Below are 27,660 nucleotides of genomic sequence, written 5' to 3'. Positions count from 1 at the left end.
ACCCAACTCTTATCTCTCCCTGAACTACCCAAAACGGTACTCTAAACTCACTATTGCTTCAACTGCAGAGGGAGGATGCAGTGACATAGTGGTATTGTCACTAGGCTAGTATTCCAGAGACCCAGGGTAATGCTCAGGGGACCCAGATTTGAATCCCACCACGACAGATGGTGGAATTTGAATTCAATAAAATAAAGTCCATGAAACCATTGTTGATTGCCGTAGGACATGGACTGCTTCAGTATCTGAGGAGTTGCAAATGTTGAACATTGTGCAGTCTTCAGTGAACATCCCCACTTCTGACCTTAGGATGGAAGGAAGGTCATTGATGAAGCAGCTGAAGGTGGTTGGGCCGAGGACACTGCCCTGAGGAACTTCTGCAGTGATGTCTTGAAGCTGAGATGACTGACCCCAACAACCACAACCATCTTCCTTTGTGCTAGGTATGACTCCAACCAGCGGAGAGCTTTCTCCCTGATTCCCATTGACTGCAGTTTTGCTAGGGCTCCTTAATGCCACACTCTGTCAAATGCTGCCTTGATGTCAAGGGCAGTCACTCTCACCTCACCTCACCTCGGGAGTTCGGTTCTTTTGTCCATGTTTGAACTAAGGCTGTAAAGAGGTCAGGAGCTGAGTCGCCCTGGCGGAACCCAAACTGGGTGTCAGTTAGCAGGTTATTGCTAAGCAAGTGCAGCTTGATTGCATTGTTGATGACCCCTTCCATTACTTTGCTGATGATAGAGAGTAGACTGATGGGGCGGTAATTGGCTGGCTTGGATTTGTGCTTTTTGTGTACAGGACATACCTGGGCAATTTTCCACATAGCCGGGTAGATGCCAGTGTTGTAGCTGCACTGGAACAGCTTAGCTAGGGACACAGCAACTTCTGGAGCACAAGTCTTCAGTACTATTGCCGGAATATTGTCAGGGCCCATAGCCTTTGCAGTATCCAGTGCCTTCAAACATTTTTTGGTATCACAGGGAGCGAGTCGAATTGGCTGAAGACTGGCAGCTGTGATGCTGGGGACCTCCGGAGGAGGCCGAGATGGATCATCCACTCAGCACTTCTGGCTGAAGATTGTAGCAAATGCTTCAGCCTTAATTACTTAGATTACAAGTTTAGAATATCATTTAACAATTATCTGCAGTTTTATTATGGTGTTTAACTAGTTACACTATACATTCAATATAATACTTATCGCCCCGGTACCTAAACTAAAGCCTCAGTTTAGAAGGGAAACAAAACTTAAAACTTATCTGCACACATAATGCCTCTGGGCTTCATCTCTCAGGTCTCGCCTGTCTCCAGCTCCCTCTTTTGGACCACTCCTTTTTATAAGCTGTGTTGCGTGACACCACAACTGTTGGGGGTGCACTCACTGCATATGCAATAGCAGTGCCTGTGACAACACTGTCAATGATGCCGCAGGTAGCTGGCTGCATCAAAGAATAAGACCATCTGTAATTTTGAGCGGCGAAAAGATATTTTAACAAGTGCAACAGAAATAAAATGTATTTCTTCAAATGTTTCTCCGATGTGCAGAGATTTTAATGATACGTGATCTCAGTCTGTTGGCCTAATACCATGGTTAAGGATTGCAGTTTTCACAGAATATTGGACCCCAAAACACCAGTTAAGAATTACTATTGCGATTCGACCTCACCACCTTGTTTGCTGCCCCGCTCCCAAACCTTGGTTGTCTCGCTCGTCACCCTCCTTGCTGCCTCACTAGCCACCCCACTCCTGATCATTTACTGCCTCCCTCCCACTTGTTGCTCTACTTCTTCACTGTTTACCACTCACTGACAGCAAGAGCTCAGGAGAGGAGTGGCAAACGAGGTGGCCAAGTATTGGGAGGGGGCGGTGAGCAGGGTGGTCTAACATTGGGATTGGGGCAGCAAGCGAGGTGGCGAATGAAACAGCAAGGAGGTAGCAAAGAGTCTGAAGTAGGACGATGAGTGGGAGGCATTGAGTGTTCAACGGGTGCACAATGACAGCAGCGGCGAGAGGAACCACGTATGTGTCAGCAGACGGAGAGGGTGCCAACTTCGTGCTTTAGTTCGGCGTCAGGAGATAGTTTTTTTGTGAAAGGCCAGAACAATACCTCCCCCTTCACTGCACCAAATTCCTGGATTTAAGCACTCAGCCTCGTTGCACTCAGTCTCCAGTGTACACCTTGTTGTGACTTACTTTGTGCATGTGCTGAATCTCATCGTGGCTAGAAAGTTTAAACCTACTCACTTAGAGTCAGTCACTGCTGGCTAGGGACCTGATCTAAATAGTTACCAAATTAACTACCCTGCAAGTGCCTCTAGACAGGGAAGGACTTTGATTATCAATAAGACTGAAAGAAACAACAATTTACTGTTACAGTTGTGTTAAATGCAAACTTGATTAGCCTTTAGAAAGTGATCAACCCTTAAAACTCTCTTACATCCCAAATTCCTGGATTTAAGCATTCGTCCTCACTACACTCAAGTCTCAAGCTGCCATCTTTGTGCAACATGGTGCTTAAAACAGCTACACAGAAAAAATGTTATGGATCAAAGTAACTTGCGAACAATTGAATGCTCATTGTGCTGGTGCAGTAAATCCAGATACAAACGAAAATGAATTATCCTAATTCATTGTACCAGATTGTTTACCGTGAAGACCAATGTTTGCCAGTTGTCATGCAATAAATGCAAATCTTCAACTCTTGATACTTTCTTTCTCCCTTTCTTCCTGAATAAGTGAGATTCCCCAGGTTTAATTTTGCATTTAGTACCAGTTGCTTCAAAATTACTTCAATATTTCATATTGCATTACCATGTAGCCTCAGACCACTCCTGCAGCTGCAGAAATTGAGATGATGATGCCACAAAGAAATAAAAGGCTAAAACTTAACTGTGACCAACGGCTGCAAATGAAGTTTTGAGTTATTGTGGATCACTTTTCAATCCCAGGAATACCTTCTGGCTGAAGTACTTGCAGTAAGGCTGAACTGCAGAGAATGTGAAAACAAATGTTGTTGACAGCCTTCACTGTTTGGAGAATTCTACCTCCAACTGAAAATGTAAATTAGTGGTATAAATGCAAAGCAATGATGAAAACAAAGTAAGGTGGAGTAGTTCAGAAAGAAAGTTATAGAGGACAGGTATGTAGTTATTAAGTGAATTACCAAGTAATGAAACTACAAACCTGTCTTTTTTATCTATTGAACATTTAAGTGGATTAGCCCCTTGGCTGAGCAAATACAGTCATTAAATATATTGCTTACCAGGGGAAGAGTTAAATTATGACGTACTGCATAAACTTGGTATGTATCCCCTTAATCTTAGCACTGACTGTTGATTTAATAGGTGTTCAAAGCAATAATAGGATTTGATAAGGGAAATAATCCAGATTAAGAGGGCATATTTTAAAATGAGAGCTAGGCCATTTAGGAGTGAAATCAAGGAGCACCTTTTCACACAAAGAGTAATTGAAAGATTGCGAATGATGCTACAATTGAAAATTCTAAATTAAATCCAAGTCTGTGATGAGTTAGCTGATCGCAGGCCAGGTGCTTGCGAAAATATATCGTTAAACTTCAGTGTCCCAACAGGATTCCAGGTAGCTATTCAATGGCCATCACTGGAAAGTGGACATGTCAGTCAAATGAGAATTAGATGCCACTACAACTGAACAGCGCAGTTGAATGTCCAGTGCACATTCTTTAAGTGTGAGCCTAAACAATGTATTTTTGCATGAGGCATTGGTATTACCATTGTTGGTGTAATCACCTCCAACATGACTTCAAGAAAAGAGGGAAGACTGAGTTGGGGTAGGCAAAACCAGACAGTGTAGTAAATTAGCACACTTAAAACAACAGTTTATTTTTGTACTGCACTCCTTGCATACCCAACAACTTAGGATGGTCAACCAAATGCACAAACTCAAAGTATGGGAATAATTAGGGAACTGTGGTGCAAAACGAAGTCAGAGAATTTTATAGCAGGTTTTTGAAGGCAGAGAAATGTGATGTTTAGGGGGACAGCTTCAGAAGGCATGGATGTAGTCATTGAAGAATTCGTCACCAACAAATCAAGTGAGGGGTAAGCAGCAAGAGTCAAGGGAAGAGGGGAATATGGTTGGAACAGACAAGGCATAAATTGGATGCCAAGAATCTTGAAATAAATGTGCTGGAGAAAGGGGACCGGATTTTCACTGTCAAGGTGGTAACTAGTCAGGAAATTTCCCAACTCGACAGGCACACCTCAGTTTAAAGGGGCTCCATTATGCCCAATTTTCGCTGCGGGGGTGATGGGGAGGGGTGGGGGTGGGATAGAGTCAGGCTCATCAACCCCAGAAGCAGGTCCTGGGCAGCCCCGGGAGCAGGCAGAGGCCAAGGTGAGCTGATTACAAGCATTGCCTCAGTTCCCTGGGACTTTGTCACAGTTGTTATAGAAGCTGCTAGGTCCACCAGCCCTCACCCTCCCACCCAACTCCATGTTCTCTCATACTCACATGCCACCTTCATTCCAACTCATCCCCCACCTACCCCTATAGCCACTCATCCAGTATTCACTAAGGACATACCTCAGGAGCCACGGAAATGTTTGAATTTTAAAAAAAACTATCTAATACAGCTCTGAGTCATATAAAATTGATAGTGAAAAAAAATACTCCCCTTCATGAAATCCATTTAAAGCTTTTAAATATCAAGTGGTTAATCTCTTATAAGAACAAACTTCTATTCAAAGTGAGCTACTCCTTTAATAGCCTCTTTAAACTGTCAATCAAACTGCAAACTCCCCTGCTAAGATAATTGTAGCTTTTGGAAATTAGCCAAGCATTCATAATGAATAGCCTTTAGGGAAATGTCAAAGACCTCTACTGAAACCGCACAGATAGTAATTTTTTTCTAACCTATACCAGATGGCCTGTCAAGTCAATCAAAGCAGTCCAGCAGAGGGTTTCTTTTTGAACTGTCACTGACATATTCAGCCTTTTTCAAAAGAACGGATAATCTAAAACAACTTCAGATCATAAGATTTAAACTGACCTTATCTGCCCTTCAAGAGCATTTGTGTACTCCATCAATTTGTGATTCTCACACTGTGGGTTGAAGCCTTTGGACCTGTCCAAATGGGGTGTTTGAACTCAGCACTAAGCTTAATAACCCTGCTGAGTTTGGGTTTCCCTCATGTGTGAGTCAAACCCTGCCTCCTGCTGCAAAAAACTGGATATATTAGAAATGGAGGCAGGACTTCCACATCCAGTTCCCACCCAACATTTTTAAAGGTCTGTAAAGATTTCCCAACTCTGAAAATCTGGCCCAACCAGCAGAGTCAAGCAAGAGGAGAGGTATTGGAAATGTACAACAGGGTGCACAAAAGCTGCAAAATTCTGATGAGGTGTTATGAAGGGCATGGGAGAGGTCAATGAGGGAATGGGGAAATGAAGGGTGAGGGGGGTGGTGGGTGAGGTGAAGGGCTGTGAGGGCTAAACTGCATCTAAAACAATTTGGACTAATGTCCCAGAGAACTAAATCGGGCCTTCTAACTAGCAGCCCTGGCATTTGCCCATGCTTGAGGCCGCCTAGGATCTGTTCCCAGGGTCAGCAGACTCAAACCTATCGGGCCCCTGCCTTCCCAGAGTGAAAATTGGGTGTAACGGGGGACTTTTAAACTGAGGCGGGTCTGCTAAGTCAGGACCCTTATTCTCAATCAGAATGTTCAAGTCCTTTGAATCACATGAACGTTGAGAAATCCAACTTGTAATTCCTAGTGGGGGGAAATGAGTCATTGCTTTCTTTTCATGTAATGCATGCGCAAATTAAAACAAATCAGTTGGGAATTCTTTAGTAGTACCTTTCTATAGATTTTACACTACAAATAGGTTAACTGTGACTCAGTCAGAAGTCAAGAGTGAACAGTTAAAAAATTAATTAAAACATAGAAAATAGAGGCAAGAATAGCCCTTCGAGCCTGGCTGATCCTCTATCTGAACACCGTGCTCCCACTGTCTCCCCATACCCCTTGATGCCTTTAGAATCTCTCTTGCAGTATATCTATACATTGCCTAACTATATAAATCTTACACTAACCTGAGGTTTGTTTTGAATGCACACAGACTTTTTAAGAAAAGCTTAAATCCCAATGGCTAGACATACTACTATACATACTTTGAATACAGGACAATGATTTGTATCTGCAATTAGCCATACATAATATTCTGATAGAATCCAGGCTGTCAGAATGTCACTGTGAAGCAGGTAAGACACTAAAGTTGTGGAAAGAATGAGAAGATTATGTATTTTGTTAAAGAAAGTGTAACTTTCTCCAGACAATCTGTACACATATCCTACTGACTGGGTAGCATGGCACCACCAGAAATCTGAAAGTATAAGGGATATGGGCAAGAATAAGTTTATTTTCTTGACAGAACAATTAGGGACAGAAAATAACAAATTAACTTTAGTGATATTTTCCTCTGTATACAATTTGAGGGATTCAACAGCAACACAAAGAATGCCCTTTAAAAATAATTTACCATAGTGCTCAGTAAACAGGATCTTATCTGGGAAGATCCATAAATTACAAGATGTAGGACCTGAGCAATTATGGCTTCCTTAAAAGGAAAATAGGAGTTGATCTTTACGTTTTATATCGATCATTATGGTGTACTACAGCAATATAAACCACAGAAATATAGGCACCTAATGTTTAGATCACAAAACTTATCCTGCTGAAACACAAATATCTATACTGCTACAGCTCCTTCATAAGGTACATATACTGCAGTCTAATGCCAATGTTCATCATTTTAGGCTCAACACAAAATATCACACCTCTAAGTGCAAATTTTCTTCTTCTGTATGTTGTCAAGGTTACTCAATCAACTTCGACAGTGGCTACGCTGGGCTGTTAAGAGCATAATGCAAGTTACAAAGATTATGTAGTCAACAAACTCAAGTCAGAACACAAATACAACAGGCTCCTTTAGAAACATAGTTTAAAGCCAAATGTCATTTTATTGTCAACATAAATGTGCAAACAAGGCACTAAAATTCTGACCTATAGTCAGACTTAGCACCACATAGCTAACATGCTGTACCGCCAATGATAAATTCTAGCATACCAACAAGAAGTTTCAGTAAAAAAAAAGTATCCCCTATTATACAAACATAGGTAAAATACTGGTTAATTATTTACATAATTTACAGGTGAAAAATTTATAATATTCAGTAAAAAAAAGTATAAAATAATAAAAAATATAGCAAATTCATCATACTTCAGAAGGATAGTGTTCTCAAAATAAAAGCATACATTGGCAATGCTTCCTCTTGGTCCATCAATCATCAGTTTATGCCGATCTACAACCAGTTCAAGATACAAGTATTTCCTAAATGAAAGAATCAGTTTCTGGAGAACTGAAGCAACACGGCTTTATGAGGTAGTTTGTTCCAAGTCTTTCTTTGGTACAATAAATTTCAGTGTGGTGGTGATGTCTACGTATTAACTCTGTAAGGTCGAAATGTTGGAGTCCTGCATTTATCAACGCTGTGCTCATAAGTACTACTGTGTTGCCCAGTGACAGAAACTGAGGGATTTGCTGACTCTTCTTCAGCCTCAGAGTCAGTGTCCAATGAGTCATGAGGATTATGATGAAGAGTTAATGACTGAGATGCAGCTGCTTGGGAACAGTCAGAATAGGGATCTTGGAATGTTCTCCACAAGGGCTTTCCAAATGTCCCTTGAAACAAAAAAGAGAGGCAAATGTCAAAAAAGCATGAGATCTTCCAAGTTAGTTGCACAAATTGTCAAACTGCTAATCTATACAATTTTGCTTTTACCACCAAGTTCTAAATATCAAATTTAGTTTTTGAAAAGCACATTTGCTGTAATGCAACATATATAAATAAAAATTTCAGAAAAAGACATGGGCCAATATAGTACAAAACATCAAGAATGAAGTACAGTACTGTAACACAGGGATTCAAGGTACATGGGGAATGGGTGAGAAAGTGGAGTTGAGGCAGAAAAGCAGCCGTGATCGTATTGAATGGTGGAGCAGGTTCGAGGGGCCAAATGGTCTACTCCTGCTCCTATATCTTATGTTCTCTGTACACACAGAAATACAAATGGACTACAAATTTAAAAAGGTCTAGCTAATGCATGAAACATTTGCGTACTCTTTATCCTTTGTCTTGTTCAAACTTCAGAATAAAATTTACAGCAACCGCTTTTGCTGGCAACTGGAATATTATAACAAGTCTGAGGGTAACACACAATGTAATCTGAAAAATAACGAAGTAGTTCAATTTTTGTGGTGACAGATCTTACAGAAATGTAAATGGACCATAGTAGTTCCAAGTGTGCTGGTTTTCAAAGGGAAAAAAGTCACACATGAAGTTACTTCTAAATCTACTAAAGGATTTTTAAGTTGGCGACATATTAATGTCCAGTGGAAGATGGAGCCATAAGATAAATTCTTTCCCCTCCTTATCCAGTGGAGCAGAAAGGATCTGTATATTTTTAATCCTGAACAAAAGCAGAATTAGGAAGATTCACTGAACCACAAAAACCATAGTGTTCTTTGAACATTACTCAAGTTGCCAGTTTAGTTTTATTGACACAAATCTTTCTCCCTTTTTCAACCCAAGTCCCAAAAAAAAAGCTCATGAGAAACTAGCACAAACACTGACACTGAACTGATGCTGCATCTAAAAGGATCTAGTTAAAAAGCAGTGCATATCCTTTTTTCAATTAAATCTAATAGTCCAATTTTAGGTCTATATACTTTACTATAGAAATGTGATCATACATTGCCAAAAAAAAGGTTCTGAACTGTTACTGACAGCTCCTCTGATACCAGTTTATTCAGTGAGTAGCTGAACCTCATAGGCTTCTAAATTTCAAGTTACACAAGAAGTTTATGACAAGGCAAGTGATTTTAGTCAGGCTGGTAAGAGCACTAGTTTGCCAAAATAGCTCTGGGTTATGGAAAGTAATTGAAACAAATTGACTTTTGCATGCGCGCAGCATGTGTATTTTGTCACTGAATGAAGAAAACATGGATGAAACAGCACAGTAAGATTCTCAGTGAAATTTACAAAAACACATGTGCTTGTGCTTTAATTATCAAGCAATGAAACAATTTTAAAAATGAAATCAGTGCTACATCACCTTTAAATATTATCTGATGAAAAAAATGGACATTTAGGGCAGGATTTTCCCCTCGTTAGGTGGGAGTGGCAGGTGGGCCTGGGAGCGGCTGCAAAACGGACCACCGTAGGTGATCAGGCCCCAACTGCGATTTCCCGTTGGCTAGCCAATTAACAGAAAGACATGCTGAAACGTTCTGCGCTGCCGGGGTGGGGGCGGGAGGAGCGCGAGCGCTGAAGTCTGCGCATGTGTGGGGGAGCACGCACTGAAAGCTCCCTGAAGGCACAGAGCTACCTCAGGGGACTCAAGAATTTTAAATACAAAAATAAAAATTTCACACATGATATAAACATGTCCCCACATGTGATTCAGTCACATGTCCCTCTTCATGTAAAAACTGACGTTAAAATTTTTTTAACTGTTTTTCTTTCTTAGTAACCGTTGGAAACTTCATCTTGCCTGTGGATGAGGTTTCGTAAAAAATGCAAAGGTCGCTTGGCCTATTCGTCCGCCCGCCAACTGAACGGTTAAGTGTGCAGTGAAAAATAAAAACAAATTAATTGCTTAAGGGCCTTAATAGGCCTCTTAATTGTCGGTGGGCGCGCCACCATCTCTCGCGCGCACCCGCCGACTGAAAGATCGTGAGACTGCACCGTGAAAGTCGGGATGCTCGCCCGACGTCACCGCACACTATTTTACTCCCTTTTAGGTCGGGCATGCGCCTGCCGCAGGATGAAAAATTCTGCCCTTAAAAAAAGGAATACTGCAATGGTTAAAAAAGTTAACATTTGGTCACTCAACGTGCGCGATTAGGCTTTTTACAATCCTGTCATTGTACAATCAGTAGAAAAAAAAATACCTACCACCATACATGGTCGCTGGAAATTTTCCTGGATTTATGGAAACTGGAATGCTGACAGCAGATCCTTTGTGCAGAGTTTGCATAGAATTGAACAAGTTTGAATTTGGGAGCTGTACCATTATCTTTGCAATGGCTTGGTCGAAGGGGTCTTCTGGGGACACCTGGGTGTACTGACAATATTCTTTTTTCTTTGAATGTATGCTGGAATCATTGTAGGCACCTGCACAAGCTACCATCTGATCGGAGCTTCCACCTGGTTTGAATAACAAAATATTACAGTGAAAAACAGAGACGTTTTGCATGGTCAACATTTCTGCACCTGCAGTATTGCGGTTTTGTATCAAAGTACTTTACTTGCATTTACCTTGCTGATGGATTCCTTCCAGCGTTTCAGAATCATACACAATTCCTCCCATGTACACTGAGCCTGCTCGGTCCGGGTCATGAAAAACTAGTGGGTCGGCCAAACCTTCTATATCTGTGTCACTTCCATTGTCAATGTGACAAAGATCTTAAACAAAAAAAAACACATTTTCTAATCAAGTTGGTTCATATGCATTTGGTTTTATTTGTTCTAAAAAATCTCTTTTCCTGCACATCACTACTTTAACAAAAACCTCAAGAAAGGAAGTTACATTCATATAAGTGCTATCACATCTCAAAAATATCTCCAATCCCGCCCTGCTGCTTGCTATCAAACTGTTAAGGGAGTGTTTTAGAATAGTTTCATCTTCCCTCTAAAAGACAGCCAACCAACTCCCTTGGAATACTTGTACGTGGAAGTCAATGCCCAAAGCATATCATTTTGGTTTAGCAGCTGGGACTCGTGTGCGTACAAGTTGTCAACATTCACCAGTTTTCAGTGCAAATGAAGGCAGTTGGATTATTAATGATTTTCCCCATGCAAATTAGTTTGAATGCTTACCATCACTTCCTCTGTGCTGAAGTAAATATCCATTCATAGAAGCAGTCATAAGCTGATGGTGACTTCCAGCTTCTGATCGTCCATACCCTTCCTGGTGATCTGATAGTGTTCCCTGGGATGATAAGTAGCTTGGGATATCTGCAGGTAAGTTTGTCTCATCTGTGAAACAAATATTATAATTTAAAATTATAAATTATCATAAGAACATATTTGTTTTAACTCAGTTTAGAAAACCTACCGAGTAAAATTCCTTAAAGTCATGTTAGGTCCCTTTAGTACAGAACATATTTAGGTTTAATACATTTATGGCAAATGCAGCCAATTTTGAATATGGCAAGTGATGGATAAATACTTTTGGAAATTACTCTGTAATCTCCTTTCTAAACAACACTCTGGTGTGTTGTATGTAATTATTATAATCTCTTCTATGGTCTTATACCCTTGTATTAACCATAAAAATTACAACTTTGAAAGAGCCACTTTTTGTAATTTAGTGCATTCAATTTGAAATCCACAAGACTACAAAATCATGTCATTCTTCCATTAAGGAAAATAAAGTAGCAGCAAGGTAAGAAGCTCAGTGTGTGTATAAGTGCTCCATAAGAGGTGGCACTGAGTTCTGCAGGCCAAGGAGAACTGAATATGACACTATCACTTGTGTTAGGTTAGGCCAACTCACTGAGGGCAATGATGGGTACAAAACAATTGGCCTCAGGAGCTCCACTGGCAAGGAGGGAAAGGGTTCTTGTTTCTGGTCACTACTCGGTTCCTCCTACTGGAGGACTTTAGGGACACCAATGGAAGACAGGGTCAGGCTGACTGTAATTAACCCCAGAGTCAAAAAGTGAATGTCTACAAAAGCATGGTTTACAGCCTTCAGAAGAGAAAGAATGACAGGGAGGAATGAGAAAAAGTAAGCAAAGATGCTGGGTCTTTATATTGATCAGGGATAATGTCTAGTGATGCTGCAATATTATCTAGGTATGTCATCTGTAATTGACAAGTCAGTCAATCTGAAAGAACAAAACCTGTTTTTAAAAAAGTTCTAAATATTAAAATTTCAAAGTGCTTTTTTATCCCTATTTTTCTTCCATATCATTTTTATAATTAAAAACTCAGAAGGTAGTTTGCTTTAAAGCAGACTGTTCTGCTTAAGGAACTGTTAGAACAGAAACAATATGTTTTACACTTGGGAATAAATGTAGAACATTTTGTCTCCAATGCCTTCAAAATACTGCAGTGTGTCATAACACAAAAATGCAAATGCAGGTGCAAGCGATGAGTTAAATTATCTTGGGACCATTCCTGTTTTTATTTACTTATAATAAGGGTGGATGGGGAGGGAGAACAGGTTAAATAAAAACAAGAGTTTATAGGAAAAAGTTTGCCAGTTCCCATGATGGCTTTGTAATTCAATCCAGTGAATAGCTAAGCCTTACATGTTAGTAACATCTCAGGTTCAATCCCTAATATGTGTTGACTTAAATTATCTCAATGGGAAGTCAGAATACTACAACTCCCAGGATGTTTGCATGAAGGGGCGGGGGGAAAGAATAAAAATCTTTCCCCAATTGTTAGTATACATGCCTGGATGTGAAACAATTTCAGGATTAAGCTAGGTTGTGATCCTCCCCATTGTGGAATAGCGTACCAATACTAACAGGTCAAGGTCCAGTCACAAACGACAACCACTTTTAATCAGGTGATCTCTATTTATGGAATTGTACCCTATCCCGGCAAGACTGAATGCAGTCAAGTGGAGGAAGCAGGGTTGGGGGTGCGGTGGTGAAAGAGAAAAGTTCTATTAAAAATACAAGCTATTATTATTTCCAACTCTTCTCCTCAAAATTAATAGGAATGGAAAGAGAAAGTTAAGATAGGACATCTGTGTTTTTAGTGTTAAGTAATTATGAGCTTACAAGCACAAAGCGTGTTCACACCTGTATTTGTTACACTGCAGTCCTCACTCTTCCTTCTTGTATGGTAAATGATAACCACCCAGACTAAAGAAGTGCCAACCACACAGCAGACCACAGCAATGATTACAATTCCAATCGTAGACCATCCATCCTCTTCGAATGGTGCAGCACTCTGTGTAGAGTCGCAGTTTGGTATAGGAATGACATTTAGACGTATATGGCCCCGCTCAGTTCCAAGGGTATTTGACATTTCACAGGTGTACTTCCCAGCATCTTCCAGGTTGGAGTCTACAATAATCAGCAGCTGGTTTCCAGCAGCAAAAAAGTGTCTTTCAGTCACTGTTAAAGGGCTATCATCTTTGGTCCAGTTTAACCTTGGAGGAGGGCTTCCAGCTGCTATGCATTGCAGAACCGCAGTTTCACCTTTTGCTACTGTTTTATCAACCAGAGGACGTACAAATGAAGGCGTTTCTGGATCAAAAAAACATATCATAAGAAATAAGAATCTATTTATTTTGTTGTTAACGTCACTCAAAAAGAATGCATTGGCTAAATACTGCAGATCACACAAGCTGCAAAATATAATTTCTCAACTATGTTGAGCTGAACATTTTAAGAAAACAAGACTTTCTCTGTTTTATATTACAAAACAAAATGACACATTTATTTCTAAAATTTCTGTTTACATTTGTTAAATGACGACATTGACTCACCTAGTACAGTTAGTGTTGCATTTGCTGAAATGGCTCCAGCACTATTTTGAGCTGTGCAACTATAGATTCCAATGTCCTCTATTTTCACATCTACAATAAAAAATACATCGTCCTCTGGCATAACATGCATCCTTCTTTCTCGTGCAGCAGGGAAATCAGTGCCACCATCTTTTTGCCAGGCTATCTGTGGCGTTGGATGACCAATAGCAGCACATTCTAAACGGGCCATTGCTCCTGCCCGAATAGTAAGGTCTGTTGGTGATTTTGTAAAGGATGGCAACACTGAAAAGCACAAAAAGAGAAAATTATGGAAGATATTATTGGACATTAATGGACATCTGGATTCTATACACAACCATGAGTCTACTCACACCTTAACTACAAGTGAAATAAGGCAATAGAAAATGCCAGAAATATACAGCATCCGTGGTAGAAAAGACAGGTAGTGAAGTTTCAGGTGTGTACGTTTTAACAGAGCAGATGACGTATCACTACCCATCTTTTTTCCTTTCACAGGAAATATATAGCAAGCAGATCAGTCACCTTCCATGAGAAGCAAGACAGGTAGCGAGGTTTGATCTGTTCTGTGGGAGTATCATTGATTTCCAGCTGTGTATTTCTGCCATTTTCTGCTTATTTCAGATTTCCAGCAATTGTTTTTTATATGTGAACTTGTGAGAGACACACTCTCTCTCTGTCTCTCTCTCTTCATTCCACTGTGATTGATACACTTCTGCTACTTGTTCCAATAACACTGACTGCCGTTTGTGACACAGAGGTGGCCAGATAATAAAGGAATAAACAGTTTCTTTCTCAGTTTAACTAGTAGGCAGAGCACAACATGTGTTGCTACAATAGAGTCAATAAAGCAGCAAATATCATCCAGGCAATTTTATTTATTTTTATTTGTTCATGGGATGCGGGCTTCACTGGCAAGGCCAGCATTTGTTGCCCATCCCAAATTACCTGTTAAGAGTCAACCACATTTCTGTGGGTCTGGAGTCACATATAGGCCAGACAAGGTAAGAACAGCAGATTTCTTTCCCTAAAGGGCATTAGTGAACCAGATGGGTTTTTTACGACAATCGACAATGGCCTTTCTTTTAACTCTTTCATGGGATGTGGGCATTGCTGGCTCAGCCAACACTTATTGCTCATCCCCAATTGCCCTTGAGTAGGTGGTTTTGAGCCACTTTCTTGAACCATTGCAGTCCATGTGTTGTAGGTACATACGCAGCGCGCCAAAGCATACCATTACTGAGATTAGCTTTTAATTCCAGATTTATTAATTGATTGAATTTAAATTCCCACCAGCTGTTATGCTGGGATTTGAACCCATATTCCCCAGAGCATTAGCCTGGGTCACTGGATTACTGGTCCAGTGACATTACCACTACGCCACTGCCTCCCCACAAATAACATGACATGAGAAAATTGCCATCTAAGAGTACTACATATTAAAGTAATTTTAGGCAAAATTGATCAAATTAACTGAATGAAGTGTAAAGCAGGACACAGGATTACATCGTTGTTATAATAAGATTGCCAGTTGTGAAGTCATGGCATTTTTAAAATCAGTTTAGCACATAGTTAATGCTGCTATTTCCATACTTTCCATTGATTATATATCGAAGTTTGAACACACAATAAAATAGTGAAAGGCTTACAGGAATAAAAGACAAATATAAAAAGAAAAAAAAAACTGTGATCTCAGAACACTGGTCCATGAGCACAACTTGTCAACTCAATATAAACAGCATCATTTTTGAGCACACCTATTTTCTGTTAAAGCAGGCGTATGTACCAAGACAGTTGCCTCACAAGACCATCAGGATGGGGCAAGAAAAATGGACATAAACCAAACACGTTGCTGCCATTGTGACAAATGAGAACACGTGTTTCTGAAGTTCCTACTAGAGAAGGAAAAAGGGGTTCAAAATAACCAGCACTTATTGGCAAGGATTTCACTGTGCCACAAGTGCCAGCTTGGCTCATTTGGTAGCACTCTCACGCTACAATCAGAAGTTTGTAGATTGAAGCCTCAATCTAAGACTTCAGAACACAATCCCAGCTGACATCCCAGTGCAATTTCTTGTATTTAAGTCTGGGATAGACAGATATTTAGTCTCTCAGGGAATTAAGGGATATGGGGAGTAGGCAGGCAATGGAGCTGAAGCCCATATTCAGCCATGATCGTACTGAATAGTGGAGCAGGCTTCACAGGCCATAGGGTCTAGGTCTACTCCTGCTCCCATTCCTTATGTTCTTGTGGGGATGCTGGAGGTGTTGCCTCTTTAAATCAGACATTAAAAATGAGGGTGCCTGATATTAATCAAAGAATAGATGCCCTGGCCATCATTCCTCTACTAAGCATCACCAAAAAAATTAACTGGTCTTTCATCTGACAAGCTGTTTGAGTGGGGGAGGGACAGGGGGAGAAATCCTGTGCAAAAAATGACTGCCGTCCTTGTTTATACAGAACAGTTCTCATATTTCAAAGTAATTAATTGTATGTGAAGTGTTTCAGATGTCTAAAGAGGTGTTAACAAACATTCCAATACTGGCTTTTGTGTGCTACGAAATGTTCAGGTGGAAAGTTTCAAATTAAATATATTTAAAACTATATACCAACATTAACTTTCAGCAGTGAAAATAGTTGATACATACTGTTCACAGTTAGCTTAGCTTTGTTGGAGTAGGAAGAACCAAAGTGGTTGGAAATGACACACTGGTATTTTCCTTCACTACTGAAATTCACATGTCGAAGGCGCAAGATGGTAGTATATTCCATTACTTCGCCACCTTGAGACCGAAGATGTGCGTAGTTCTCAATCTCGCCATTATGAAGCACTTCATTATCCTTCTTCCAGGCAAATGTCATCGGCGAGTCACTGCTGCTCGCTGCTGAGCAGATGAAACTGACATTGGAATCCTTTACAGCTGCTTGGGTTTCAGGCTGTTCAATAATCTCAGGTTTGGGGAAGTCATCTGTGAGGAATCATTTTCCAATTAAATTTAAACTAAACAAGAACAAAAACCCACAGTAACTGCGGAATATTTCAGTGTGATAATTTGTATAGAGACAGATGCTTTATGCAAAGTTTGGATTAACAAGACATTTGAGAATAATTCATATTAGGCATATATTAACAATTTTTGGTTCTTAAATGATTTAAGAGATTTTAATTTGCATTTAAAAAAAGCTCATCACTTACCACATACAAAGTCTTCTGGTTTGGTAGCAAATATACTTTTGCCTTTCAGCCACTGGGGATGAGCACAACTTGCATTAATGAATGGCTGAAATCCATTATCTGTCACCCACTGGTGCAGCCATTTTAGTTGGCAATCACAAAGGAGGCTTGTAGTGTTCAAATACCTAAAAAAACAAATGCTCTAATATCATGCAAGTAAAATAAATTCACAAGAGAAAAGAATTCAAAATCAAACTGCAACATTGCAATCACTTTGCTTTTAATACACCCAAGAGAGATCCAAAATTTAGTTGCAGCCCTTCATGTTACAGAATATTCACAATCATGTTTCACTTACAATTCATGAAGTTTCTTCATTTGAGTAAAGGTATTGCTTTGGACAGACATAATTGCATTATTGCTCAGATCACTGGAAAAAAAAAACAAAAAAGTGTACTAAAACGTGTATTCATGAAGTACAACACCCACTAAAATTTTCTCTACACAGTTAGTAATTTTTTTACTCCATATTACTACTCCAACTTTGTCTAATTTAAAATATTGGGTTAAAAACATTAAAAAAGAGTGACTGCACTCAGAGGACTAGTAAGCTCTGATTGCTTAAAGGCTACTAATAACATAATTTGATTGTAAAGTGACGATAAGCAAAAACAATTAAAATCCACAGGTCTTTGGCGTGGCTCAAAGTGTTCATCTCTACATCGATACACTACAATTAATACACACTTAAAATGATCATTTACCACTTTATCAGCAAGTACATACTAATGATTTAACGGGCTGAAGCATTCAGCACCGTTTGTGCTGGAATTAAGAGATACTTACAGGTATTCAAGTGCATCCAGGCCAGAAAATGCTTTTCTTGTGATTGATCTAATTCGGTTTCCCTGTAGTCCCCTAGAGAATAAGCATTTCATTTTAATTATAGGGCAACAGAACTGTGCACATTTGAGTAAAATCAGCAGTATTAACTGGGCTTTGGAATAGATAGATGAATCAAGCTTCACTTCATACAAAAATCTCTTCTATATTCTAATAAGAGACACATTTTGCAAGCAAGAGATCACACAAACTTTTTGTGAAATAACTATTGCAGCACCATTTTGCTAACCCCTTAGTCGAAAATTCTGAAACTAAAATCTGCAGTCGCAGGCAAGATCACTCTGTTTAACAAGAAATCCAATTTTGTTGCTATACCTGCCCTGTCTTCTGCACTATATGAGGTAATTTCTGTCTGACTTATTATTCAAGCACAATCCTATTTTAGATTTTCAAAATAAAGCTCAGGGTCCTCGAGTTCCAACAGCATCTCCAATTGCATGGCTGTATCGAGCTGCCCTGATCAAAGCATATCCGCAGACATGCTTACTTTCCTCACCCTAGAGCAGAGGGCCCTCATTACTTTCCATACCATAGGGCTCACTGAGCCTGAAATAGTTTGCTTCAACATTTAAAGTCACCTCTGATCTATCTTTGCATCTAAATTCAGGTCACACGCACAAAACATTACACTGAAACCATCCTAGTTATTTAGTGATTATCCCATCATAAACAAAATAACCAGCACTTACAATTTCTTAAGTTGGCTCAATTCAGAGAAAGCCCCATTCATGTCCTCAATAGTCCACGATATTTCATTGTTTTTCAAGTCTCTGTTTGGGTGGATTAAAAATAAAAGGAATCAAAGGGAATAGATAAGTAAATGTTTTGTAAAATATGGATTTGTTTCATATCAATTTGGCTCAATGCTATTTAAATTTAAAAAACGGTGTCCGAGAACTCAAACTTACTTGAACTGAACTGTAAGCCACCTTTGATATTAATACAAATACATGTTATTTGCATAAAAAGGTTATATTTCACCGAGTATGTTCAGTTATAAGCTTTTACCATCACCAAGCTATTAAAAGACAACTACTAAGTTACTGACCAGAACAGAAGTTTCTAAGCTTTAAAAATAAACTGCGTAAAGATTTTATAGGTGAGGAGACATTTTGAAAGTCAAAAATAATCCATTGCCATTGGTAAAAGCTGCATAAATCAATTTATATTAAAGACCGGTTAAGATGAATAGGTTCTTATTAATTCTTGTGGCACAAAAAGGGCCCACATGAAATTACACTGACTTAACTTCAAACGGACAACAGGTTCAACTATCCTTTCACCGGCCAGCTGAATGGCCCAGGGTCTTAATAATCATCTCCAGCTATACACCTGCCCTTCAATGGCCCTACATGCATCATTTATGAGCTTCCTTGGATTTTATATCCACTAAACCACGAATCAAGCTTTCAGAGTGTTACCACTAATTATGTTTTATTGGCTCCTTTCAAACCCACTCAAAAAAGTACAGACATGAGGGGTGAAATAAGCTCTTACAACCACTGTACAAGCAGAACAGATAAGAAATCTGATTAGATAAGGCTAAGCAACAATCATCTGAGCTCCATTTCGATTGCTGGGTGGACTTAACAACAAATTAAAAGTTTCAACATTCACCTTTGTTGGCCTGTGAAGTCACCTAACCCAGGTGCAAGCTGATTATATTAGTCCACTACCAGCACACAGCAGTTAGAAGCAGCCAGCAGAACTACTTCTCAAATGTTGCATGATCTGTTGAGTATTTCCAGCATTTTCTGTTTTTATTCATTCCCCAAGGAATGTTTTACCCCCACTCCAAATTCTGGCTGTTCTGGCATTGGGTTGTGTGTTTTACAGAGCAACAGATAGATTGAGTGGGCATAGTTATGTAGGTTTTTCCTTTGCATTGGTTCTCTCACCACCTGCTGCAGGTCCAGTTTGGCAGATTGGTCCTTCAGGACTCTGATTTAGCAGCATCACTACTGACCACACTGGCACTCTTGGTGATGGACATTTAAATCCCCCGCCTGGAGTAGATTGCTGTACCTTTACTACCCTCAGTGCTTCTTTCAAGTGCTGTTCAATGTGGAGGACTACTTATCCATCAGCTAAGAGAGGGTGGTAGATGGAAATCAGCAAGTGGTTTCCTTGCCTGTTTTTGAACCGATGCCATGCAACTTCATGGGGTCCAGAGTCAACGTTGAGGACTCCCAGGGAACTCCCGCCTGACCGTATAGCACTGTACTGCCGACTCTGGTGGGTCTGTCCTGTCAGTGGGACAGGACATAACCAGGGATGGTGATGGAGGAATCTGGAACACTGGCTATGAGTACGATTACGTCAGGCTGTTGCTTGTCCAATATGTGGTACAACTCTCCCAATTTTGGCACAAGTTTACACGTGTATTGAGGAGGACCTTGTAGGGTCGAATGAGAATGCCTTTGTAGCTTCTGGCACCTAATGGACGCTGACAAACGATCTGACAATTTAGGTAAAGTGGAGGGTTCTAGAGAGATGGTGCTGAGGTAGAACTGTGTACATGCAGAAACTGATGCTTTGCTTTTGAATGCTGAGGGACAGCATCAAGATTGGAAATAAGGGGGGACAAAGATAAATCCAAGGGGGACTCCAGGAATTATGGAGTAGAATTGAGAAGAGAAGCCATCGAAAGTGATTTTCCAGCTGTGACTGGATAGATCACAGTGGAACCAGGTGAGTGCAATCCAACCCAGCTAGATGATAGAGGAGAATGTGGGGGTCAATTGTGCAAAGGCACAGAGGAGAAGAATGAGGGAAGTTAGTTTACCACTGTCACACTTACACATTGTCATCTGTGACATAAAGAGCTGTTTTGGTACTGTGGCGGGGCAGAAACCTGACGAGAGCACAAGCACCAAGAAAACATCTTGGCAAATGTAGGCTGAAATAAACACTTGTGTTTCACACGTACACCATTATTATTTTCCTACAAACAAACAGAGGACATTTATAAAACTTACAGGCTGTGCAAGCTGGAAAGTCCTCCGAAGGCACCATCAGCAATGTAGCTCACTTGATTGTTTCCAATATACAGCTGTCCAAGGAGGCTCAGGCCAACGAAGCTGGAATCTTCTAGACGTGTTAACTCATTGAATGAAACATCTCTGTCAATGGGAAAAATAAATTGAGCATCATGAACAGCAAATAAAGGTACGAGGATCCATACTAGTTATACTTAAGTGATCTCAAATTCAATATCTTTCCAATGGTTCAACAAGTTTATCTAGTAACCTGTTGGACCATACAAACCAAAAACACATCAGGTTTGATCCCTGGTCAGTTCCAAATTTTTCAAGTTCACATAGTATGGTAGCAAGGTCCATGTTTTGACCAGGGCTGTAGTGAGGTCTAGAGCGGAGTGGTCTTGGTGGAATTCAAATTGGGCTCAGTGCTGTAATGGATGCTCTATTTTTTCCCCTCAAGGTGATACACCTAGTTTATAATCTGCACATTCACTTTCTTTGAATGCCCCCCAATGATCTGTTACTACTTTACCCTGCAATTGCTTTTTCCTCTCAATCTGTGCTAGATAAATTCTTATATCGCAGATTAGCTCTTCCCCAGTTGAGCAGTTTTACTTCTGATCTCTTTTCACAGTGACTCTAAACTGAATTATGCTGCGGTCACTGTTATACGATATCCTACCGTATCACACTCCAACTGTCGTACGGAAACCGATCCAACATGCTTCCTTCTTTGTTGCAGTGGAGATATATTGATCCAAAAGTTGCCTCTACATATTTGAGAAATCCCTCTCCTTCCAAACCATTAGTGTTTCATTACCTTAATGTAGTCTGAGAAAAATGCAATTCTCTCAACATCACTACTCTTACTTTTGTTACACACCTTTGAAACTTGCCCACAAATTTGCTCACCCATCTCCTTCTCCCTCTGTATAAAAAAAAAGACTCCCAACCATTTGACAGTTCACCCTCTGTTCCTCAACTCAAGCCTAATAATGACAAATTATGGATCCTTTTAGGAGAGGACTTGTAAAGAAAAACTGGAGGGAGAGAAAAAACCCTTAAAAGATTAGATATCCCAGCAGGTAGCTAGCAGTGTCTGATTAAAACAATGGAGCGTACTGAAATTTTGTCAAATCTCAGCACAACCGCAACTGTTCAAGTTTAGACAGTCAGTTTTGAACTTGGGTCTGTTTTGTATTGTAATACTGTACCAGTGAGTCAGAAAGTTAATAGGAGGGTTTTGCTTCAAGGCTCATTATTACAATACATACTAAATTGCCCCACGAGAGACCCGAGTTTAATTCTACCCTGCTTAGTAGGATTGCTTTTATATCATTTTACTAATTGAGATTCAGCTCCTGAAATTACACTGTGAAATCAATATTCTGCAGCATGGCAGCAAACTTGTGCACCCAGTTTTACCAGCTCCTAAAAATATATATCTGTCTTAAAATGACAGGTCATGTCCACGCATAGCTGAAAATAAACAAACCCAAGTATTAACATGGGATTCCGGTTTATTAGAAATGCAGCAAGGGATTAGAGTGGATAGGCGGGCTAAATCGACAAAGGACGTTTTCCTGCCTGAAACTGTTGCTATGATCTTTGCACTAGCAACAATCTCCATTTAAACTAAAGCAACTCATACAGGTTATATGCAACATGTGGTTGGGTTTTATGCTCTTCTGGCGGGGGTGAGGGAGAGACACTATAGAAACTGAGTGGTCTACTAGCTACCGCTGCTTCAGCTTGTTGACTCACGCGTCGGCTGGCCAATTAGTAGCTGCCCAGCAGGAAGGTAGCCAATTAGATGTGGAAAGGGGACGCCGCTCCACACCCAAATCGTGAGTCTGCCCAGGATGTCAGGCAGCAGAGGGGTTATGCTGCAACAGGAAGTCGGTCACGGGTACAAATTTAAAGGCCCTCTGATCTCAATATCTGTTTTTATTTGTAAAGAAGGTTCAAAATGGATTTAAAAATTATTTGAAACAACACTACCACCTTCCCCAGCAGAATTTGTTGCTACATTCAGCCATGGTTCTGGTTGCAAGCCTTTTCTTCTGCCCTCATGCTCCCTTGTCACAGCTGCCAGAAAAAAATGACCAAATGTTTTCAAGTCCCACGTCTGAAAAATGCATTGGGCGATGAAAACTTGTGGGCGACTGGGTCATTACTAATTAATTGCTACTGATAATTACAAAATGGCAGGCGGGCTACCAATTTCTGTGCCACTCGCCTGCCATAATTTTGGAGACTGACATGATGATGTCACATTGCCAACCCGACAATATCACGCCCCACTTTGCATTCATGTGGGTGGGTGGGGGGCAGCCATAAAAACAGCCCAGTGTAAAGATTGTTGTAATTTTGCACAAATTTCGTAAGCTAAGCTACAATTGGACAAACAACCCATATTTGCTGGTTAATGTGTAGCATTCTCATTACAATGCTTGTTTAAAGTCAACAGCCCCAAAATTCCACAGGTACCCACTTCTCTCCAGCACTAGCATCCCCACAGGGGTGTATGGTCAGTAGGGTATTCGTGACTGGCGGATGAAAGGATCACTTCAAGCACTGATTCTACTGGGACACTGTCTGCAATGATTTCCCAGTACCCTTCCCCAGACTCCAAAAAGTTTTTGATAAAAGGACCTAATGCAGGAATTTAAAGAGGGATTTTTTTTTTTTATAAAAAAGAGGCCCAAGCCATTTGCCAAACAGCATTCAATAATTAACAGTAGCTCTGGTTCTCCAAACTGCACTCCCTTTGAGCACAGCTTCCATGCTAGAATGTGGAGATTAATGTCAATCAACCACAAGTTATCCATTATCAATGACTAATTTCTAAAGAAAGTTATCTTCACAAAAAAGGCATTATACACCATCATTACATCATTGGGACATCTCAAAATAGCCCCAAATAAACCGTAGCCGTAGGGTAACTTTTGAGGTGTAGTCATTTCTGTTATTTAAACAAATACAACAACCTAGATTCTCCCACAAGAGGAAACATCCTCTCTACATCCATCCTGTCAAGACCTCTCAGGATCTTAAAGATTTCAATTAAGTCCCTTTTGGTCTTCTAAATTCCAGTGGATACAAGCCTAACCTGTCCAGCCTTTCCTCATAGGGCAACCTGCCCATTCCTGGCTTTAGTCTAGTAAATCTTCGCTGAACTGCTTCCAATGCATTTATATCTCTATTTAAATAAGACGACCAGTGCTGTACACAATACTCCAAATAGTTATCACCAATACCCTGTACACCTGAAGCATAACCTCCCTACTTTTATAATCAATTCCCCTCACAATAAATGATGACATTCTATTAGCTTTCCTGCTGTACCTGCATACTAACCTTTTGTGATTCATGCACCAGGACACCCATATCCCTCTGAATCTCAGAGCTCTGCAATCTCTCACCATTTAAATAAGCTTTTTTTTAATAATTCTTCCTGCCAAAATGTACGATTTCACATTTGCCCACATTAAACTCCATTTGCCAGATCTTTGCCCACTCACAACCTATCCATGTCACTTTGTAGCTTCCTTACGTCCCTTTCACAATTTACTATCCTACCCATCTTTGTGACGTCAGCAAATTTAGCAACCATCCCTTCCGTCCCTTCATCCAAGTCACTTATATGAATTGTATAAAGTTGAGGCCCCAATACTGATCCCTGTATCACACCACTCATTACATCCTGCCAACAAGAAAAAGACCCATTTGTGCCAACTTTGTTGCCTGTTAGCTATCCAGGCCAATGTGTTACCCCCTGCACCACGAGCTTTTATTTTCTGCAATAACCTTTGATGTGGCACTTTATTAAATACATTCTGGAAATCAAAGCACAGTACATCCACCGGTTCCCCTTTATCCACAGCCCATGTGACCCCTTCAAAGAACTCCAATAAATTGGTTAAACATGATTTCCCCTTTACAAAACCATGTTGACTCTGCCTGGTTGCCTTGAATTTTTTGAAGTGTCCTTCTAGAACATCTTCAATAATAGCTTCTCACATTTTCCCTCTGACAGATGTTAGGCTAACTGGCCCATAGTTCCTTGCTTTCCGTCTCTCTCCCTTTTTGAATAAAGGAGTTATATTTGTTATTTTTCAATCTAAAGGAACCTTCCCCCAATTTAGGGGGCAGAATTTTTAGTTGGGCAGGCGCGTGCGATCGGCAGGCCTGGGAGTGGCCTCGGAATGGACTGATGGCCGCGATCAGCCCCCGACCAAGATTTCACGCTGGCTGGCCAATTAACAGCACGCTGAACTGCTTAGCGATGCCAGGGCGGGAGAGGGAGAGGGGAGGGCATTGATGTAAACATGGGTGCGGGGGAGCTGAAGATTTGAAAAGCAAATCAATAAAGGTAAAAATTCAGAAAAAAATGTCCACGCATCAGAATCAGTCACCTGAACATATCGATGATGAAAATTCTATTCGAACAATTTTTTAAAAAATTTAAGAACGGAAGCCTCATCCCGCTGCGGATGAGGATTCATCAAAAATGCAAAGTCCACCTGGCAGATTCACCCATCCGCCAACTGTAAGGTTGGATGGGCCATGAAAAATCGGAGTCAATTGGAACTTTAAAAGGGCTTAATTGCCCTAATTGTCGGCAGGGATTCTTCCGACTTCCGCAACCATGCCGGCCGAAATATTGTACGAGCGCTGGATGACATCGGGACGCTCACCCAACATCACCATGTGAGCACGGGATGACGTCAGGATGACGTCAGGATGCTCGCCTGATGTCATCACGTGTTATTTTACGCTCGAGCGGATTGGAAGTGTGCCCAGGGAGTTTTGGAAAATTAAAACTAGTACATCAACTATCTCACTGGGCACTTCATTCAAGACTTTAGGTGAAGTCCATCTGGACCTGGAGATTATTCAGCCTGTAGCCTTTGAACAATTTGCTCAATACCACTTCCCTGGTGATTTTAATTTTCCCTGAGTTCCCCCCTCCCTTCCATTTCCCGATTTACAGCTATTTCCAGGATGTTACTTGTGTCCTCTAAAGTGAAAAACAAAGCAAAATACCTGCCTAGTTCATCTGCTATCTCCTCACTTTCCATTATCAATTCTCCAGATGCACTCTCTATAGGACCAACGCTCACTTTGTTAACTCTTTTCTTATTTAAATATCCACAGGGCAGAATTTTGCCCTCATCGGGCGGGCTCGATGGGGGCAGTCGGGAGGTTGACTGCCACCTATCGGGGCAGGGCCGCAATTTCAGGCGGGCGGGCCAATTAAATGCGAGTGAAATGCGAGCTCAGCGCTGCCTGTGCAGGCAGAGGAAGGCGGCGAGCATGAACGTCGCAATTGCGCGTGAGTGCACGCTTAAAAATCTCCAAAGCGCAGAGCTGCCTCAGGGAGATGAACAGTTTTCCAAAAAATTTTTTTTAAATGTTATAAAACCTGATTCCTCATGTGACTCTGTCACATGAACACGTTATAAATGAAGTGTAAAATGTTTTATTTTACTGCTATTTGCTGTTGGAAACCTCATCCCGCCCTTGGAAACATGTAAAGGCCGCTTGGCCTTTTCGCCTGCTCGCCAACCGTAAGGTTGGACGGGCAGCAAAAAACTTAGGTTATCTTTTTAATGGCCTTAATTGGCCTTTTAATTGCGGGCGGGTGCGCTGCCGATTACCGCACGCGCCCACTGACCTAAATATCGCGGGACTTCACGTTGACACTGGGACGCTCGCCCGATGTCAACGCACGTCATTTTACATTCGAGCGGGTCGGGCATGCGCCTGCCTGCCAAGGTAAAAATTCTGCCCATAGAAACTATTACCATCCATCTTTATATTACTAGCTAGCTTTCTCTCATACTCTAACATTTCCCTCCTTATCAATCTTTTTGTCATTCTTTGCTGGCCTTTATATTCTTTCCAAACTTCTGACCTGCCACCTGTCTTTGCGTAATTATATGCTTTTTCTTTAAGTTTGATACTGTCTTTAATTTTTTTTAGTGAAACATGGATGGTGGGCCATCTCCTTGGAATTTTTCTCTCTCATTGGAATGTATATATTCTGTGTATTCTGAAATATCCCTATAAATGTCTGCCACTGAACTTCTATTAACATATCCCTTAACCTCATTTGCCAGTTCACTTTAGCTAGCTCTGCTTTCATGCCCTCAGAATTGCACTACTTAAGTTTAAAATACTAGTCTCGGACGCACTTGTTTCTCCCTCAAAATGAATGTAAAATTCAATCATGTTATGATTGCTGCTACCTAGGAGTGCCTTCGTTATGGAGGTTATCAATTAATCATATCTCGTTGCACAATATCAGGTCTAGTATAGCCTGCTCTCTGGTTGGCTCCAGAACGTACCTTTCTAAGAAACTATCCAGAAAATATTTTATGAGCTCCCCACCTATGTTATCTTTACTCATCTGATTTTTCCAGTCTATATGTAAATCAAAGTCCCCCTTGATTATTGCTGTATCTTTCTGGCAAGCTGCCATCATCTCTTCTTTTATATTCTGTCCTACTATGTAGTTACAATTAGGGGGCCTGTACATGACTCCAAGTAACTTCTTGCCTTTATCATTTCTCATCTCAACCCAAACCACTGCTACATCCTGGTTTCCTGAACTTAGGTCATCCCTCTCTAATGTGTTAGCACCATCATTAATTAGTAAAGCCACCCATCCAGCTTTTCCTAACTTTCTGTCCTTCCTAAATGTTACATACCCTTCAATATCCAGGTCCCAATCTATGTCATCCTGTAGCCATGTCTCTGTAATGGCTATCAGAGTGCAAATAGAATTAAATAAGTACCATATCAGTTCATCTGTTTTGTTTTGAATGCTACGTGTTACATGTTAGATACAGAGCCTTTAGTTTTGTCCTTTTTGTAGCATCTAGCCTTATCTGCTGATTTCATAGATTTGTACTCTCTGTCCCTTCCTCACAGTCTGTTTATCGTTGTCCATATTAATACCTGTCTCTCTTGCCTTGTCTCTGCTCTTTGGTTTACCACATCTTCCTAAATTTGAAGTAGAAAAAG

At 40.5% G+C, this 27,660-nt stretch overlaps 1 protein-coding gene across 1 annotated transcript in view; it reads right to left on the bottom strand.

The window, feature by feature from the left end:
* Positions 1-6,977: 6,977 nt before the first annotated feature.
* lrig3 (leucine-rich repeats and immunoglobulin-like domains 3) overlaps positions 6,978-27,660 on the bottom strand; it is a 62,119-nt gene continuing 41,436 nt past the window's right edge. The window contains exons 8-19 of the mRNA XM_078567843.1: positions 20,626-20,769; positions 18,337-18,417; positions 17,591-17,662; positions 17,103-17,174; positions 16,766-16,929; positions 16,218-16,538; positions 13,551-13,832; positions 12,859-13,308; positions 10,919-11,077; positions 10,358-10,504; positions 9,995-10,246; positions 6,978-7,719 (exon numbers count right to left, since the gene is read on the bottom strand). Of these exons, the coding sequence (XP_078423969.1) occupies positions 7,475-7,719; positions 9,995-10,246; positions 10,358-10,504; positions 10,919-11,077; positions 12,859-13,308; positions 13,551-13,832; positions 16,218-16,538; positions 16,766-16,929; positions 17,103-17,174; positions 17,591-17,662; positions 18,337-18,417; positions 20,626-20,769 (2,389 nt within the window). The 3' untranslated portion in view covers positions 6,978-7,474. The remainder of the gene's footprint in view (positions 7,720-9,994; positions 10,247-10,357; positions 10,505-10,918; positions 11,078-12,858; positions 13,309-13,550; positions 13,833-16,217; positions 16,539-16,765; positions 16,930-17,102; positions 17,175-17,590; positions 17,663-18,336; positions 18,418-20,625; positions 20,770-27,660) is intronic.

Source organism: Cetorhinus maximus, chromosome 22, assembly GCF_964194155.1.
Source record: "Cetorhinus maximus chromosome 22, sCetMax3.hap1.1, whole genome shotgun sequence".
Classification (NCBI taxonomy): domain Eukaryota; kingdom Metazoa; phylum Chordata; class Chondrichthyes; order Lamniformes; family Cetorhinidae; genus Cetorhinus; species Cetorhinus maximus.
This window is presented reverse-complemented; position numbering and strand designations above follow the sequence as displayed.